The sequence below is a fragment of the Gopherus flavomarginatus genome, chromosome 2 (genome assembly GCF_025201925.1).
Source record: "Gopherus flavomarginatus isolate rGopFla2 chromosome 2, rGopFla2.mat.asm, whole genome shotgun sequence".
Classification (NCBI taxonomy): domain Eukaryota; kingdom Metazoa; phylum Chordata; order Testudines; family Testudinidae; genus Gopherus; species Gopherus flavomarginatus.
This window is the reverse complement of record NC_066618.1, coordinates 67243565-67257288: the sequence shown is the minus strand read 5'-3', so window position 1 is coordinate 67257288 and position 13724 is coordinate 67243565. Positions and strand designations below refer to the sequence as shown.

At 47.4% G+C, this 13724-nt stretch overlaps 1 protein-coding gene across 1 annotated transcript in view; it reads right to left on the bottom strand.

Annotated features, from left to right (window-relative positions):
• CHN2 (chimerin 2) overlaps nt 1-13724 on the bottom strand; it is a 205788-nt gene that overhangs the window by 7731 nt on the left and 184333 nt on the right. The window contains exons 11-12 of the mRNA XM_050938674.1: nt 4782-4919; nt 226-331 (exon numbers count right to left, since the gene is read on the bottom strand). Coding sequence (XP_050794631.1) covers nt 226-331; nt 4782-4919 — 244 coding nt within the window. The remainder of the gene's footprint in view (nt 1-225; nt 332-4781; nt 4920-13724) is intronic.

Sequence of the window (13724 nt, the reverse complement as noted above, 5' to 3'; positions counted from 1 at the left end):
TTACAAAACTAAATGAACATTTCTAACATATATTGATATTTGCTGATGGAAGGCACTATGCTGTGTAAGTGCAAAGTTACTCTTCTTGTTTGTTCTCACCTTATTTGTAGCAGTGTAGTTTTAACCTTTGGGCCGGAGGCTTATAATTGCTTTCTGTTCTATCTCTGTGTCAGAGTAGAAAGATGTAAGCTGTTCAAGGGTTATTCCACATGCAAACTGACTTACTTTTTGAGATGAATCATTAGATATCTAAGTGTCTCATAGTGCGCAGCAGGAAGCAGCATCAGCACTTCATGGACAGCTTCCAATCGTTCATCAGGATTGGAGATTTCTGTAAAACACAAAACAGAATTAATGTCAGTAGTTTTACACACATAAATAGGCAATAATGCAAGAAGCTACAATAATGTTGCAGAATCATTTATAAGGACAGATGGTATAGTCCAGTTCTTGAATGTGCAGCTGGGGATAAATATTACATTTCTATATGGAGCGTTTTTGCAAGGATGCCAAGATAGCTAACAAAATGGTTTTAACCTGTCAAGCAATCAACAACTGAGACTTTGTGTAATTACTTTTATGCCTGCATGTCTGCCTGCACCACCTGAGCCTTCTCTTATAGTATTTTTAATATTCTGACTTGCATCTACCCTTCATCTAGCCTCTGATTTTATGTGATATCTGGATTATCTGTCAAAGAAAGATGGGTGTCTTGGAACTAGATAACACAACAGATTCAGGTTCAGCTGAAGCAGTATCAGGCTTTATTCCAAGAATACAGCACTACACCTAGCAGTTGAGGAGACAAGCAGCCGTTGCACTGAGCAGATGCTGACTGGCACTTGCACAGTTCTTATATAGGCAGCATGGGTGGCCTCTGGTACGCAGTGACTAACGGGGGGTAAGCTATACTAATTCACATCCAAGCCCTGCACAGGCTGCATGAGTTCGCTGCCTCAAAGGATATATTTAACGTAAATTCCCATTGCAAGGGTCAAATATATTGGACTGTACTAAAAATTTGCTAATGAAATTAAAATCAAACAACATCACAAAATTATGTATTGTATTCTAGATAATGGTGATGTGGGAATTGTGATGGTAATTTAACATATTATTTGGCAATGTCCAACTATCTAGTCAGGAATTATAAAAGAAGAATGTGGCATTATATGTTTCAAGTCAAGTCAAAGTTATATTTGCTACATAATTTTTCATCAAAACTTAGGAACACAAACAGATTGAACCTCAGAAGGCTAAAAATCTTTGTCATGCTTTTTAAAATATTAGTAAATTGATGCTGGAAAGTTGATCTGAGCATGTTATTTATAAGATTAATGACAAGCTTGAAGAATTTCATGTGATGAGGAAAGAAAGAGAGAGCAGCGTAAGTGAGATGCCTGTGATGATATTAAGACTGTGTGGCAAGGAGGAAGGGAAAGGGGAATAGTTAAGAACATTATGCTTATTGCTTATCCATGCTTCAAAAAGGCATCCTTTAAAAAATGGAAATTAAATCCTACTGAGGAAAATAGAAAAGAGCATAAACTCTGGCAAGTGAAGTATAAAAAATATAATTAGAAAGGTCAAAAAAGAATGTAAAGAATAGCCAAGGACTCAAAAAGTAATAGCAAAAAAAAGTACATCAGAAGCAGGAAGCCTGCTAAACAGCCAATGGGGCCACTGGATGATTGAGATGCTAAAGGAGCACTCAAGGATGATAAGGCCATTGCGGAGAAACTAAATGAATTCTTTGCATCGGTCTTCATGGCTGAGGATGTGATGGAGATTCCCAAATCAGATCCAATCTTTTCAGGTGACAAATTTGAGGCACTGTCCTAGATTGAAGTGTCATTAGAGGTGGTTTTGGAACAAATTGATAAACTAAACAGTAATAAGACACCAGGACCAGATGGTATTCACCCAGGCATAGGTGCCAACTTTCTAATGTACCAAAGGGTGCTGCCCCATACCCCAGTCCTGCCCCAGGCCCCACCCCCACTCTACCCTTTCCCCCAAGGTTGCACTCCAAGCCTGCCTCTTCCCGTCCTGTTCTGCCCCCTCCCCTGAGTGGGCTGCACCCTCGCTTCTCTCTCCCCCCCCGCAGTGCCTCCTGCATGCTGTGGAGCAGCTGGTCCGTGGGAGGGGCTGATTGGTGGGGCTGCCAGTGAGCTGGAGGTGCTGGGAGGTGGGGAGTTCTGATATGGGGGCTGTCGATGGGTGTTGAGCACCCACCATTTTTTTCCCCGTGGGTGCTCCAGCAAGAGATCTGAAGGAACTCAGATGTGAAATTGCAGATCTACTAACAGTGGTATGTAACCTATCATTTAAATTAGCTTTTGTACCAGACAACTGGAGGACAGTTAATGTGGCACCAATTTTTTAAAAAGACTCCAGAGGTGACCCCAGCAATTACAGGCCAGTAAGCCTAACTTCAGTACTGGGCAAACTGGTTGAAACTGTAGTAAATAACTGAAGTATCAGACAGATAGCTGAACATGATTTGTTGGAGGAGATTCAACATGGTTTTTGTAAAGGAAAATCATGCCTCACCCATCTATTAGAATTCTTTGAGGGGGTCAACAAGCATATGGATAAGGATGATCCAGTGGGTATAGTGTTCTTAGATTTTCAGAAAGACTTTGACAAGGTCCCTCATCAAAGGCTTTTAAGCAAAGTAAGCTGTCATGGGATAAGAGGGAAGGTCCTTTCATGGATCAGTAACTGGTTAAAAGATAGGAAAGAAAGGGTAGGAATAAATGGTCAGTTTTCAGAATGGAAAGAGGTAAATAGTGGTGTCCCCCAAGGGTCTGTACTGGGACCAGTACTGTTCAACATATTCATAAATGATCTGGAAAAAGGGGAAAACATGAGGTGGCAAAATTTGCAGATGATACAAAACTACTCAAGATAGTTAAGTCCAAAGCAGACTGCGAAGAGTTACCAAGGATCTCACTAAACTGGGTGTCTGGGCAACAAATGTTGATAAATGCAAAGTAATGCACATTGGAAAACATAACCCCAATGTTACATACAAAATGATGGGGTCTAAATTAGCTATTGCCACTGAAGAAAGATCTTGGCGTCATTATGGATAATTCTCAGAAAATATCCACTCAGTGTGCAGCGGCAGTCAAAAAAGCTAACAGAATGTTGCGAATCATTAGGAAAGGAATAGATATGACAGAAAGTTTCATATTGCCTCTGTGTAAATCCATGGTATGCCCACATCTTTAATGCGGTATTCAAATGTGGTTGCCCTTCTCAAAAAAGAAATATTGGAATTGAAAAAGATTCAGAAAAGGGCAACAAAAGTGATTATGGGTATGGAATGGCTGCCATATGAGGAGAGATTAATAAACCAAGGATTTTTCAGCTTGGAAAAGAGATGACTAAGGGGGGATATGATAGAGGTCTTTAAAATCATAACCCGTTTGGAGAAGGTAAATAACATAAAAACTAGGGGTCACCAAATTAAATTAATAGGCAGCAGATTTAAAACAAACAAAAGGAAGTATTTCTTCATGCAACCCACAGTCAACCTGTGGAACTCTTTGCCAGAAGATATTGTGAAGGCCAAGACTATATCAGGGTTCAAAAAAGAACTAGATAAATTCATGGAAGATAGGTCCATCAATGGCTATTAGCCAGAATGGGCAGGTATGGTGGCCCTAGCCTCTGTTTGCCAGAAGCTGGGAATGGGCAACAAGGGATAGATCACTTGATAATTACCTGTTCTGTGCATTCCCTCTGAAGCACCTGGCACTGGCCACTGTCAGAAGACAGGATACTGGGCAAGATGGACCTTTGGTCTGACCCAGTATGTCCGTTCTTACGTTCTTTGCTCTAAAGTACAGTTTTAAAATCAATGGGACTCAGTTATTTAAAAAATGCATGATTTCTTAATTGAAATCTTAAATGGATTTATTCTGGAATCTTTTCAGAGTTGTGCACTAACCTAGTTCCAGTGCAATTCCATTTCAGCAAATTTTTATAATGGAATGTCATCATGTATAACACAGTATCATTAACAAAGAAACTTGGGGACAAATCCTGCTTCTTCCTCTGCCAGATTTGCTTTGGAGCCAGTGCTGTTCTGCTGCATAAGGGGAGCAGAGAACATGAGAGCTAATACAGGGGATGTGCATCCACTGCTTCCCATAAAGCTCAGCTTCATAGGGGCTCACTGCATGCTCCCTCACAATGGCAACTGGGGCCTGGGGTATGAAAAACAGGACCTGGTGGAGTCATTGACTATTCTAGTCTTGGGTGTGTACAGGAACAAGCATTATAGCAGCTACTCTGCCCTGTGAATAGAATAGCAGCTGAGGAACAGCTCCATTACTACTCTGTAGCTTGTAGAATAGAGAAAAGATGCTTCCTTTCCTGTCCCTAGGGATCTCCTAATGCCTTAAAGCAGGTTTAATCCCTAAAGGTTTAATCCCTTTAAAGCAGAACTGTATTTTTAAGACAACTGCATAAACAGCTCCCATTACAGTAAACAGATTGGCTCAGATCCTCAGCTGGTAAGTTGTAGCTCCCTTGACTCCAGAGAAGCTACCTTGATTTACACAGCCATACATAGCTGCAGGGGAACAGCTCTATATCAACACTGATATAAACATTCCATTTAAAAGAGGAAAATGATGGAAGAGCAATGAACAAAGCAATGTATTTGCTTCCACTTTGTTGGAAAGTCTTGAATTTTTTTTTTTAATATAAAAACATTTTTTAGGAGAAAATGTAATTAAACATTATATGAATTGTTATGCAATTCTTACTTGCTGCCTCTATAAACTTGGAGTAGGTCTCATAGGTGATTACAGGAATCGGCAAGTCTCTGAAATATAGCTTCAGTGCTCCAGCAATAATGTTTATGTCTGGATATAAACTTGCAGAGATATCAGCCTTGTCACCATCTAGAAGAGAAGCAAGAAAATTGTTAAAATAGCACAATTTTACTTCAGCAAGGCTTTGTCTCCTTAATACTGATTAAGGTTTATTCCTTCCATCCTTACAAGAAATAATCTGCAGACAGCATTTGAAACAAACATATAACCACCGATTCTCCAGTATATCAATGATTAGTATTTCCTCCACTTTTGCAAGTCTTGGTTGTTCATAGCTTCAATATAAACTGGTAAATACAACACCAAAATCTACAGCATATCGTCACAAGTAGGATTTCTAATGCTGAGTGCAAAAATTCAGGATGAATAATGCAACTGCTGAATTCTGCCTGTTTGTTAAATGTTGACAATAACATTCTAATAGCTAGCTTTTATATAGCACTTTTTACACACAGATCTCAAAGCCATTTAGAAAGGAGATAAAATGGTTACCCACCTTTTAGTAACTGTTGTTCTTCGAGATCTGTTGTTCATGTCCCTTCAAAGTAGGTGTGTGCGCGCTGCGTGCACGCCAGCCAGAAGATTTTCCCCTAGCAGCGTCCGTAGGGTCGGCCCTGACACCCCCTGGAGTGGCGCCACTACGGCGCCCTGTAAAGGGGCCCGCCGACCCTCCACCACCTCAGTTCCTTCTTGCCGGCACTCTGACAGAGGGGCAGGAGGGTGGGTATTGGAATGGACATGAACAACACATCTCAAAGAACAACAGTTACTAAAAGGTGGGTAACTGTTTTCTCTTCTTTGAGTGGTTGTTCATGTCCATTCAAAGTAGGTGACTCACAAGCCTAACCTTAGGTGGTGGGGTTGGAGATCACTGCTGACTGGAGTACTGCACGGCTGAAGGCTGCATCATCCCTAGCCTGGTGCGTGATGGCGTAGTGTGATGAGAACATGTGGATGGAGGACCACGTGGCCGCTCTACAAATCTCGAGTTGGGATCTGAGCCAGGAACGCCGCAGAGGAAGCCTGCGCCATAGTGGAGTGGGCCATGATCAGAGGGACAGGGGTCTTAGCTATGCGGTAGCATTCTCGGATGCAGGTCGCGATCCACGAAGAGATTTGCTGAGAGGAGACCGGGAGCCCCTTCATCCTTTCTGCCACTGCGATGAAGAGCAGAGTTGAGCGTCTCAACGGCTTAATATGCTCAATGTAAAAAGCCAAGGCCCTGCGGACATCCAGGGAATGTAACCTCCACTCCACATTGGAAGAGTGTGGTTTGGGATAAAACACCGGGAGAAAAATATCTTGACCCATGTGGAACTGTGAGACGACCTTGGGTAGGAAAGCCGGGTGAGGTCTAAGTTGGACCTTGTCCTTATAGAAGACAGTATACGGGGGCTCAGATGTTAACGCCCTGAGCTCCGACACCCTCCTGGCCGAGGTGATCGCTACCAGGAAGGCGGTCTTATACGAGAAGTACAACAGGGAGCACGAAGTCAGAGGCTCAAAGGGAGGTCCCCAGAGGGCGGAGAGGACCAGATTCAGGTCCCAAGCAGGGGCCGGCTGACGAACATGCGGAAATAGCCTGTCCATATCTAAGAAAACGCCCGACCAGCAGGTTCGCAAACACCGAGGTATCCCCTTCTCCCGGACGGAAAGCCGAGATGGCCGCCAAGTGAACTCAAATCGAGGAGAGGGAGAGGCCCAGTTGTCTGAGGTGGAGCAAATAGCCTAGGACAATGGGGATTGGGACCTCCAGCGGATTGTGACCTTGCTGATCCGACCATATGCAGAAGCGCTTCCATTTGGCCAGGTCGGTGGCCCTAGTTGACAGTTTCCTACTACCGAGCAGCACTTGTCTGACCTGCTGGGAGCACTGCATCTCCACCGGGTTCAGCCATGGAGCATCCGTGCTGTGAGGTGAAGGGACTCGAGGTTCGGATGGTGGAGGGAGCCCCGGTCCTGCGTGATCAGGTCTGGGAGCAGGGCAGTGTCAGGGGCGCCTGAACGGACATGTGCAGAAGTGACGTGTACCAATGTTGGCACGGCCATGCCGGAGCTATCAGGATTACCTGTGCGTGGTCCCTGTGAATCTTCAAAATCACCCTGTGTATCAGGGAGATCGGAGGAAAGGCGCAGAGCAGACCGACACCCCAAGACTGTAGGAAGGCGTCCGACAGAGACCCCTGACTGTGGCCCAGGAAGGAGCAGAACCGTCGACACTTTCTGTTTTCCCTCGAGGTGAACAGGGCTAACCGGGGAAAGCCCCAGAGCTGGAAAATTGAGCGTACCACGTCCCATCGGAAGGACCACTTGTGACCCCGGAACAAGTGGCTGAGAGTGTCCGCCAAACCGTTCTGCTCCCCCGGAAGGTTGAACGCCATCAGGTTGGTCGCATTGTGGATGCAGAAATCCCACAGCACAAGGGCTTCCCTGCACAGGGGAGAGGAGCGTACACCCCCGTTTGTTGATATAAAAGACTGCCGACGTGTTGTCCGTGAGGACTGAGACACATCTGCCGGCCAGGTGGGACCGGAAGGTCAAACAAGCCAGGCGAACTGCTCTCAGTCCCTGACACTGATATGCAATTCGAGGTCCTCCGGCGATCACAAGCCTTGCATCCTGAGGTGTCCCAGGTGTGCTCCCCAACCGCGATCCGAGGCATCCTTTACCAGGGAGAGGGAGGGTTGAGGGGCAGCGAAGGGGACACCCATGCACACTTTCTGCTGGTCGAGCCACCACGGCAGCGAGCTTAGCACCAAGTGGGGAATGGACACCACTGAGTCCAAGGGGTCCCTGGCCGGGCGATATACTGTCGCTAATCAGGACTGTAGTGGGCGAAGCCGGAGTCTGGCATGGTTTACCACATAGGTGCACGCTGCCATGTGACCCAACAGCCGGAGGCAGACTTGCGTCATGGTAATCGGGGCGTGGTGCAGTCTGAGGATGAGCTCGGAAATCGCACGGAACCTGGATTCCGGCAGGTATGCTCTGGTGTGGGTGGAGTCCAGAACTGCTTCTATGAACACTATTCGTTGCGTCGGAGACAGGGTGGACTTGGCTTCGTTCAAGAGGAGGCCGAGACTGAGAAAGGTCCGCCTGATGAACAGCACCTGGGTCTCCACCCGCTCCTTGGAGCGGCCCTTTATGAGCCAGTCGTCCAGGTAGGGGAATACCTGGATGCCCTGCCTGCGCAGAAAGGCCGCCACGACTGCCATGCACTTCGTGAAGACCCTTGGAGCAGCTGACAGGCTGAACGGGAGCACCGTGAACTGCAGATGGGTGTCGGCCACAACAAACCTGAGGTACCGACAGTGGCAGGGAATTATGGCAATGTGGAAATAAGCGTCCTTTAAGTCAAGGGCGGCATATCAATCTCCTGGATCCAGGGAGGGAATAACTGAGGACAGGGAGACCATGTGGAACTTTAGCTTTTGAACAAACTTGTTCAGCCGCCACAAGTCTAAGATGGGTCTCAGGCCCCCTTTCGCCTTTGGTATTAGGAAATACCGGGAGTAGAAGCCTTTGCCCCTGAGCTCCCGAGGGACTTCCTCCACCGCCCCTGCCTCTGTGAGGGACTTCACTTCTTGACTTAGAAGTTGCTCATGAGATGGGTCCCTGAAGAGGGACGGGGAGGGGGACTGGTGGGCGGGAGGGAGGAGAACTGGATAGAATATCCCCTCTCTACCGTGCGGAGCACCCAGCCGTCCGACATGATTCGAGACCAGGCATGGTAGAAGGGGGACAAACGTGACCCAAAGGTAGGGGTAGAAGGATCCAGAGTCTCGATAGGTAGGTCGCCCTCAACCATACCATCAAATAGGGGGTCTAGGCCCTGATGGTGGTCTGGATTGACTGGACCCTGGCTGGAGGGGAGGCGTTGGTGACGCCTCCTGCCATTTCTGCCCCGCCTGCGCCCCAGCTCCTGGCGAGTCTGAGGCTGGTAGGGGAGTGGGGCCATCTGCGGCCTTAACTGCCTGCGCTAGGTCGCAGGGGTATGCAAGCCCAGCGAGCGAAGCGTGGCCCGCGAGTCCTTTAGGCTACGCAGATGCTTGTCCGTCTTTTTAGAAAACAACATCTGTCCCTCGAAGGGGAGGTCTTGAATGGTCTGCTGGACCTCATAGGGCAGGCCCGAGACCTGGAGCCAGGTTCCCCGCTGCATGACCAGGCCTGTGGCCAGGGTGCGCGAGGCTGAGTCCATCGCATCTAGGGCAGCCTGGAGAGAGGCTCGGGAGATCAGTTTCCCCTCCTCCACCAGGGCCGAAAACTCTGACCTTGAGTCCTGGGGAAGGAGCTCCGTAAACTTCGACATGGCTGAACACGTTATGACCATATCAGCTTACAATTGCTGGTTGGCAATGCAGAGTTGTAGGCCTGCCGTGGAGTACACTTTTCTGCCAAAGAGGTTGAGTCTTTTAGCATCCCTGCTCTTTGGTGTTGATCCCTGAAACCCCTGACACTCCCGTTAGTTGGCCGCATCCACCACCAAGTAGTCCGGAGGGGGGTGTGCGCACAAGTGTTCGTGCCTTTTTTAGAGGGGACGAAATAGCGTCACTCTGTTCTCTTGGCAGTAGGGGCCAATGAGGCTGGCGTTTGCCATAAGGTGCAGGACGTATCCGCTATGGTCTTTATCAGCAGGCGAGCCACCCCGGATGGCCCTGAGGGAGCCAGGATGTCTACTACAGGGTCCGCGTCCACCTCGATTTCCTCAGCTTGGATTGCGAGGCTCTCAGCTGCTCGCCGGAGCAGTTGTTGGAGGATTCGGGTGTCCTCCAGGGACGGTGCCGCAGCCATGCCCGAGACCGCTTTGTCCGGGGATGATGTGAGGAAATTACATGGATCGGCCCTTCCTGTGGTGCGTGCAGTCCTTCAGGGTCCTGCGGCACACGGTACTGTGGTTGCGGGGCCGGTTTCGATTCTAAATGCGGCACCGCGACCGGTACTGGGGTCGCCAGTGAGCGGCTTGGCGTATCGGGCGGTGCCTGCTGAGCCCGAACTGTAGCCGCTGCTGGTGCCGCTGCCCGGCTAGGGAGTGCTGAACTTGGATATGGCACACCCCTGCCTGGCGACGGTGCTGGTGGAGGAGGCAGCTGCGCCGGAGTCACCGACGCCGAGACCGAGGCCGACCTTGAACGAGGAACAAATGCCTGGCCTACCGACTGGTGGTAGGCCTAGGGGGTCCAAAACGGCCACTGCGAGGGCGGATGCCATTGCTGCTGCCACTGTGGGTAACGCTGGTGGCTCGCCCCCAAAACCAATCTCCTGCTCCGCGACTGGCTGGAGCAGTAGGAGTCTGCCTCTGAGTCTGAAGTCTGAGTACGAGGACCTGGGGGGAGCAGCACCTGGTGCCATTGGAGAGCGGTGCTGAGGCGGTGGGGAGCCTCTTATCTGGTCCGGTGCCACCTTAGCGGTGCGGTGCAGGGAAGGAGGCGACAGCATGGCCGGCTTGCCCCTCGATTGTAGTGTGGGACGGGCCACGGTAGGCAACTCCATACGGTGTGGGGAGGCCGGCGCTGGGAGTCTCATCAAGTCGGAGGCCACCTCGAATGCCTCCGGTGTTGAAGGGAGGCGCAAGTCTCCGCTGAGGTCCGGGGATCTAGGCCGATCCGGACTCGACCGCCCTCTCTGCGGTGCGGGAGTCGACGGAGCAGCCGAGGACTGTAGCCCAGCCTGTCCACTTGCACCCGCGGACGGCGTCGCCCTCAAGTCCTGGTGGGGTGACCGTTCCCTCACCGGCTTTCTCTTCTTAGCGGGCACTGGTGACGGTGAGCGGTGCCGCACTGAGGCCGACTTCCTATGACCCGACTCCATCCGGTGCTGGTTTTAGATGACTTGGGCTGGGCCCTAAGTCCTGATGCCGGTGCCAGGGCGCTCCGCACCGAGGAAGACGTGCTGGGCACCGCCTCGGCTGGTTCCGGGTCCGAAGGTGGCCGCAGGGCAGCCTCCATCAGGAGGACTCTAAGTCTTTGAGCTCTGTCTTTGAGAGTTCTCGGGCGGAAGCCTCTGCAGATAGAGCACCGGTCCTTTTGGTGGCTCTCTCCGAGGCACCTCAAACAAGCAGAGTGCGGGTCACTCTTAGGCATGAATTTCCCACAGTCCTTGCAGAGTTTAAACCCGGGCATGCCCCAGCAGGCAACGAAACTTGGGGGGGGGGGGACAGGAAATCCCAACTACCAAGAACTATATACAATGACCGAAGTAAAATAACTATAATTAACTATATACACGGACTATACACAAGGATAGGACACTGCTAACTTGCTATGCACAAGAGAAGTTCCAGCTAGCCATCACCAGTGGTAAGAAAGACCTGAGGGGGTGGAGGGTTGGCGGGCCCCTTTATAAGGCGCTGTAGTGGCCCACTCCAAGAGGCGCCGGGCCGACCCTACGGATGCTGCTAGGGGAAAATCTTCCGGCTGGCATGCATGCAGCGTGCACACATCTACTTTGAATGGACATGAACAACCACTCGAAGAAGAAAATTGTATTTTACAATTGGGGAAACTGAGGCACACAGCAGTGAAGTGACTTGCTCAAGGTTACCAAGCAGACAAATAACAGTTTGCAAAAGAACGCTTCTCTTTTGAATCATAATCACATGATCTATTTGCTGGGGCACAATGATAAACAGATCACAGACTCTGCTTGTTGCTTTGAAATTTTCTGTTGTCTTCTAAATTTTGTTTTCCTCTCCAAACAGCAGGTGAACAGTTTCTGGTAAATTATCTCAATTTAAATAGTCCCGCCAAGGCATTTAGCTATGTAAGTCATGTGGTATTGTTTCTGTTAAATGATGACATAACTTATGTAACCAAAATTACATGAATTTTGAATTTCATATATTGCTGCAGAATGATTCAGAACTCCCTTTCAATCAGTTGATGCTAGTAAAGCTTGACCACTGGAATGCCTGCTGAAAAGGAAAATGAATGAATTGCAGACATAGCTGAATCAAAGTTAGTTTTCAAGTTCAAATGACTATTTGCAGACATCTTTCCATTAGGCACTGACTTGCCCTTTTCCAAAGGTCAGTATTTGTTATGTCTGTAAAGACCTCTTTTCCTTCCACCTCCCGAAGAGTTGGAGAAAAGGACTAGTTTTTGTGCTTCAGAAACACCCCTTCCTTTTCTCAGAAACTGGCCACACCCGTGTCAGATTATATGGACACCTCTGGGGGTGTGTGCGCATAGCTTCCTCTCTCCACCCTTAGTTTCAGTACCACAATGTCCACATTCTTCTTCACTTTGAGAATTGCTCAGGACTCATGGCATTCTGTCTCTGCCCTGCACCTGAAAGTGACACACTTGCTCTCCTCTTTGCCTTTTTCAACCAGCCCCAGTGAAAGGTGAATATGCCATATCCAGTATGCCCATCCACAAGAGAGAGGAAAGATAGTCCAGTGGTTAGGGTGGCAGCCTGGGACTTGGGAGGTCCAGGTTTAATTCCCTGCTCCACCCAGACTCACTGTATGACCTTGGACAAAACACTTATTTTCTCCTTGTTTCAGTACCCCATGACTGCAGTACTTCCCTGCCTCATAGGGGTGTTGTGAGGATAAATACATGAAACGTAGTGAGGAGCTCGGATACTAGGATAATGGGGGCCATATAAGTACCTAAAATAGATAATGTGTGTGTGTACTGCTCCTCAGGTGCTGCTGACAATCTTTCTTAAGAGGAAATGTACTGTAAACATGCTTCTGTTTATTTTTTCACTGCAGGAGAAAACAGCTTGTGTTGATACTAGATGTTCTGTACAAACCTATGGCATTAATCTTGAAGGAATCTGTTCTTCTATCTAATGAATGCACATAACTCTCATTAGCACTAACAGGAGCTATATGTACTCATCAAGAGGAGATTATATGCTTAGTGTTTAAAATAACCTTTTTTTTATATAGCTGAGTAGTCTGAACACATACATCAGTATTTAATTTAACACAGCATCCATACCCCTAACAGAATGTTTACTCTGCCCCAATGTCTTGTTTATCCACACATACTTGGCATAGTAGCATTAGTATTATAAAACATTGTTTGGACAGCTCTATTTAATTGCTGTACGCTGAATGCTAAAAATGCTACACTGAAAACAGATGCTTTCAAGAGGTCAGCAGCTGCATCAAACAGATATGGCAAATCTGAATGTTGCATCCATTACTTGTCTTTATTTAACAGCAAGGTCACTAGTATACTAAATGGAAGTGCTATTTATTCAATGTTTTTACAGTGTAGTATAGCAAGCATCCTTAAACTGGCACTCTAGCTGCATCAAATGCCACACAAACATACACTTTATTTATATCCTTGCTTGAAGATCACTGTAACAAAAGCATGTTAGCCCATGAATCACAAAATGAGTTGTTTCAAAAGACTGTGGCACTTCAAAAATAAACGTAAGTCTATAAAAAACGCAACTCAAAATTTTTGAAAGTATAAGGGAATAAAAATACATTTCTGTTGTATGAAAAGTCACAAATTTAAAATCTTCTCCAATGGATACCTATTGATGGTCTGTCCGTCTCCCCCCCCCACACACATTAAAGCAACTCTGGCAAGCTACACTTTTTTCTATTTTCCCAGGATGGCTGGATTTGAATTTAAAATTTTTAGCAACGTTCAAAGCCACTGAGGAAGAAGTGTTAACTCACAGCAAGTGGAGTCAAAGACAAAATGTAAAACAGCAGAGCATCAGTGCAATTAACTTAAAGGAACCTAATTCATTTTACAATAATACCTTTTTCTTTCTGTATTACCAAAATTGTCCACAGCTCTGTAATAAGATAAATTGCCAGATAGCAGCTGTTATGATGTCAATATCAAAAGATTTTGTGTACTAATCTGTAAAAATTGAATTCATTTAGCACACAATAATATA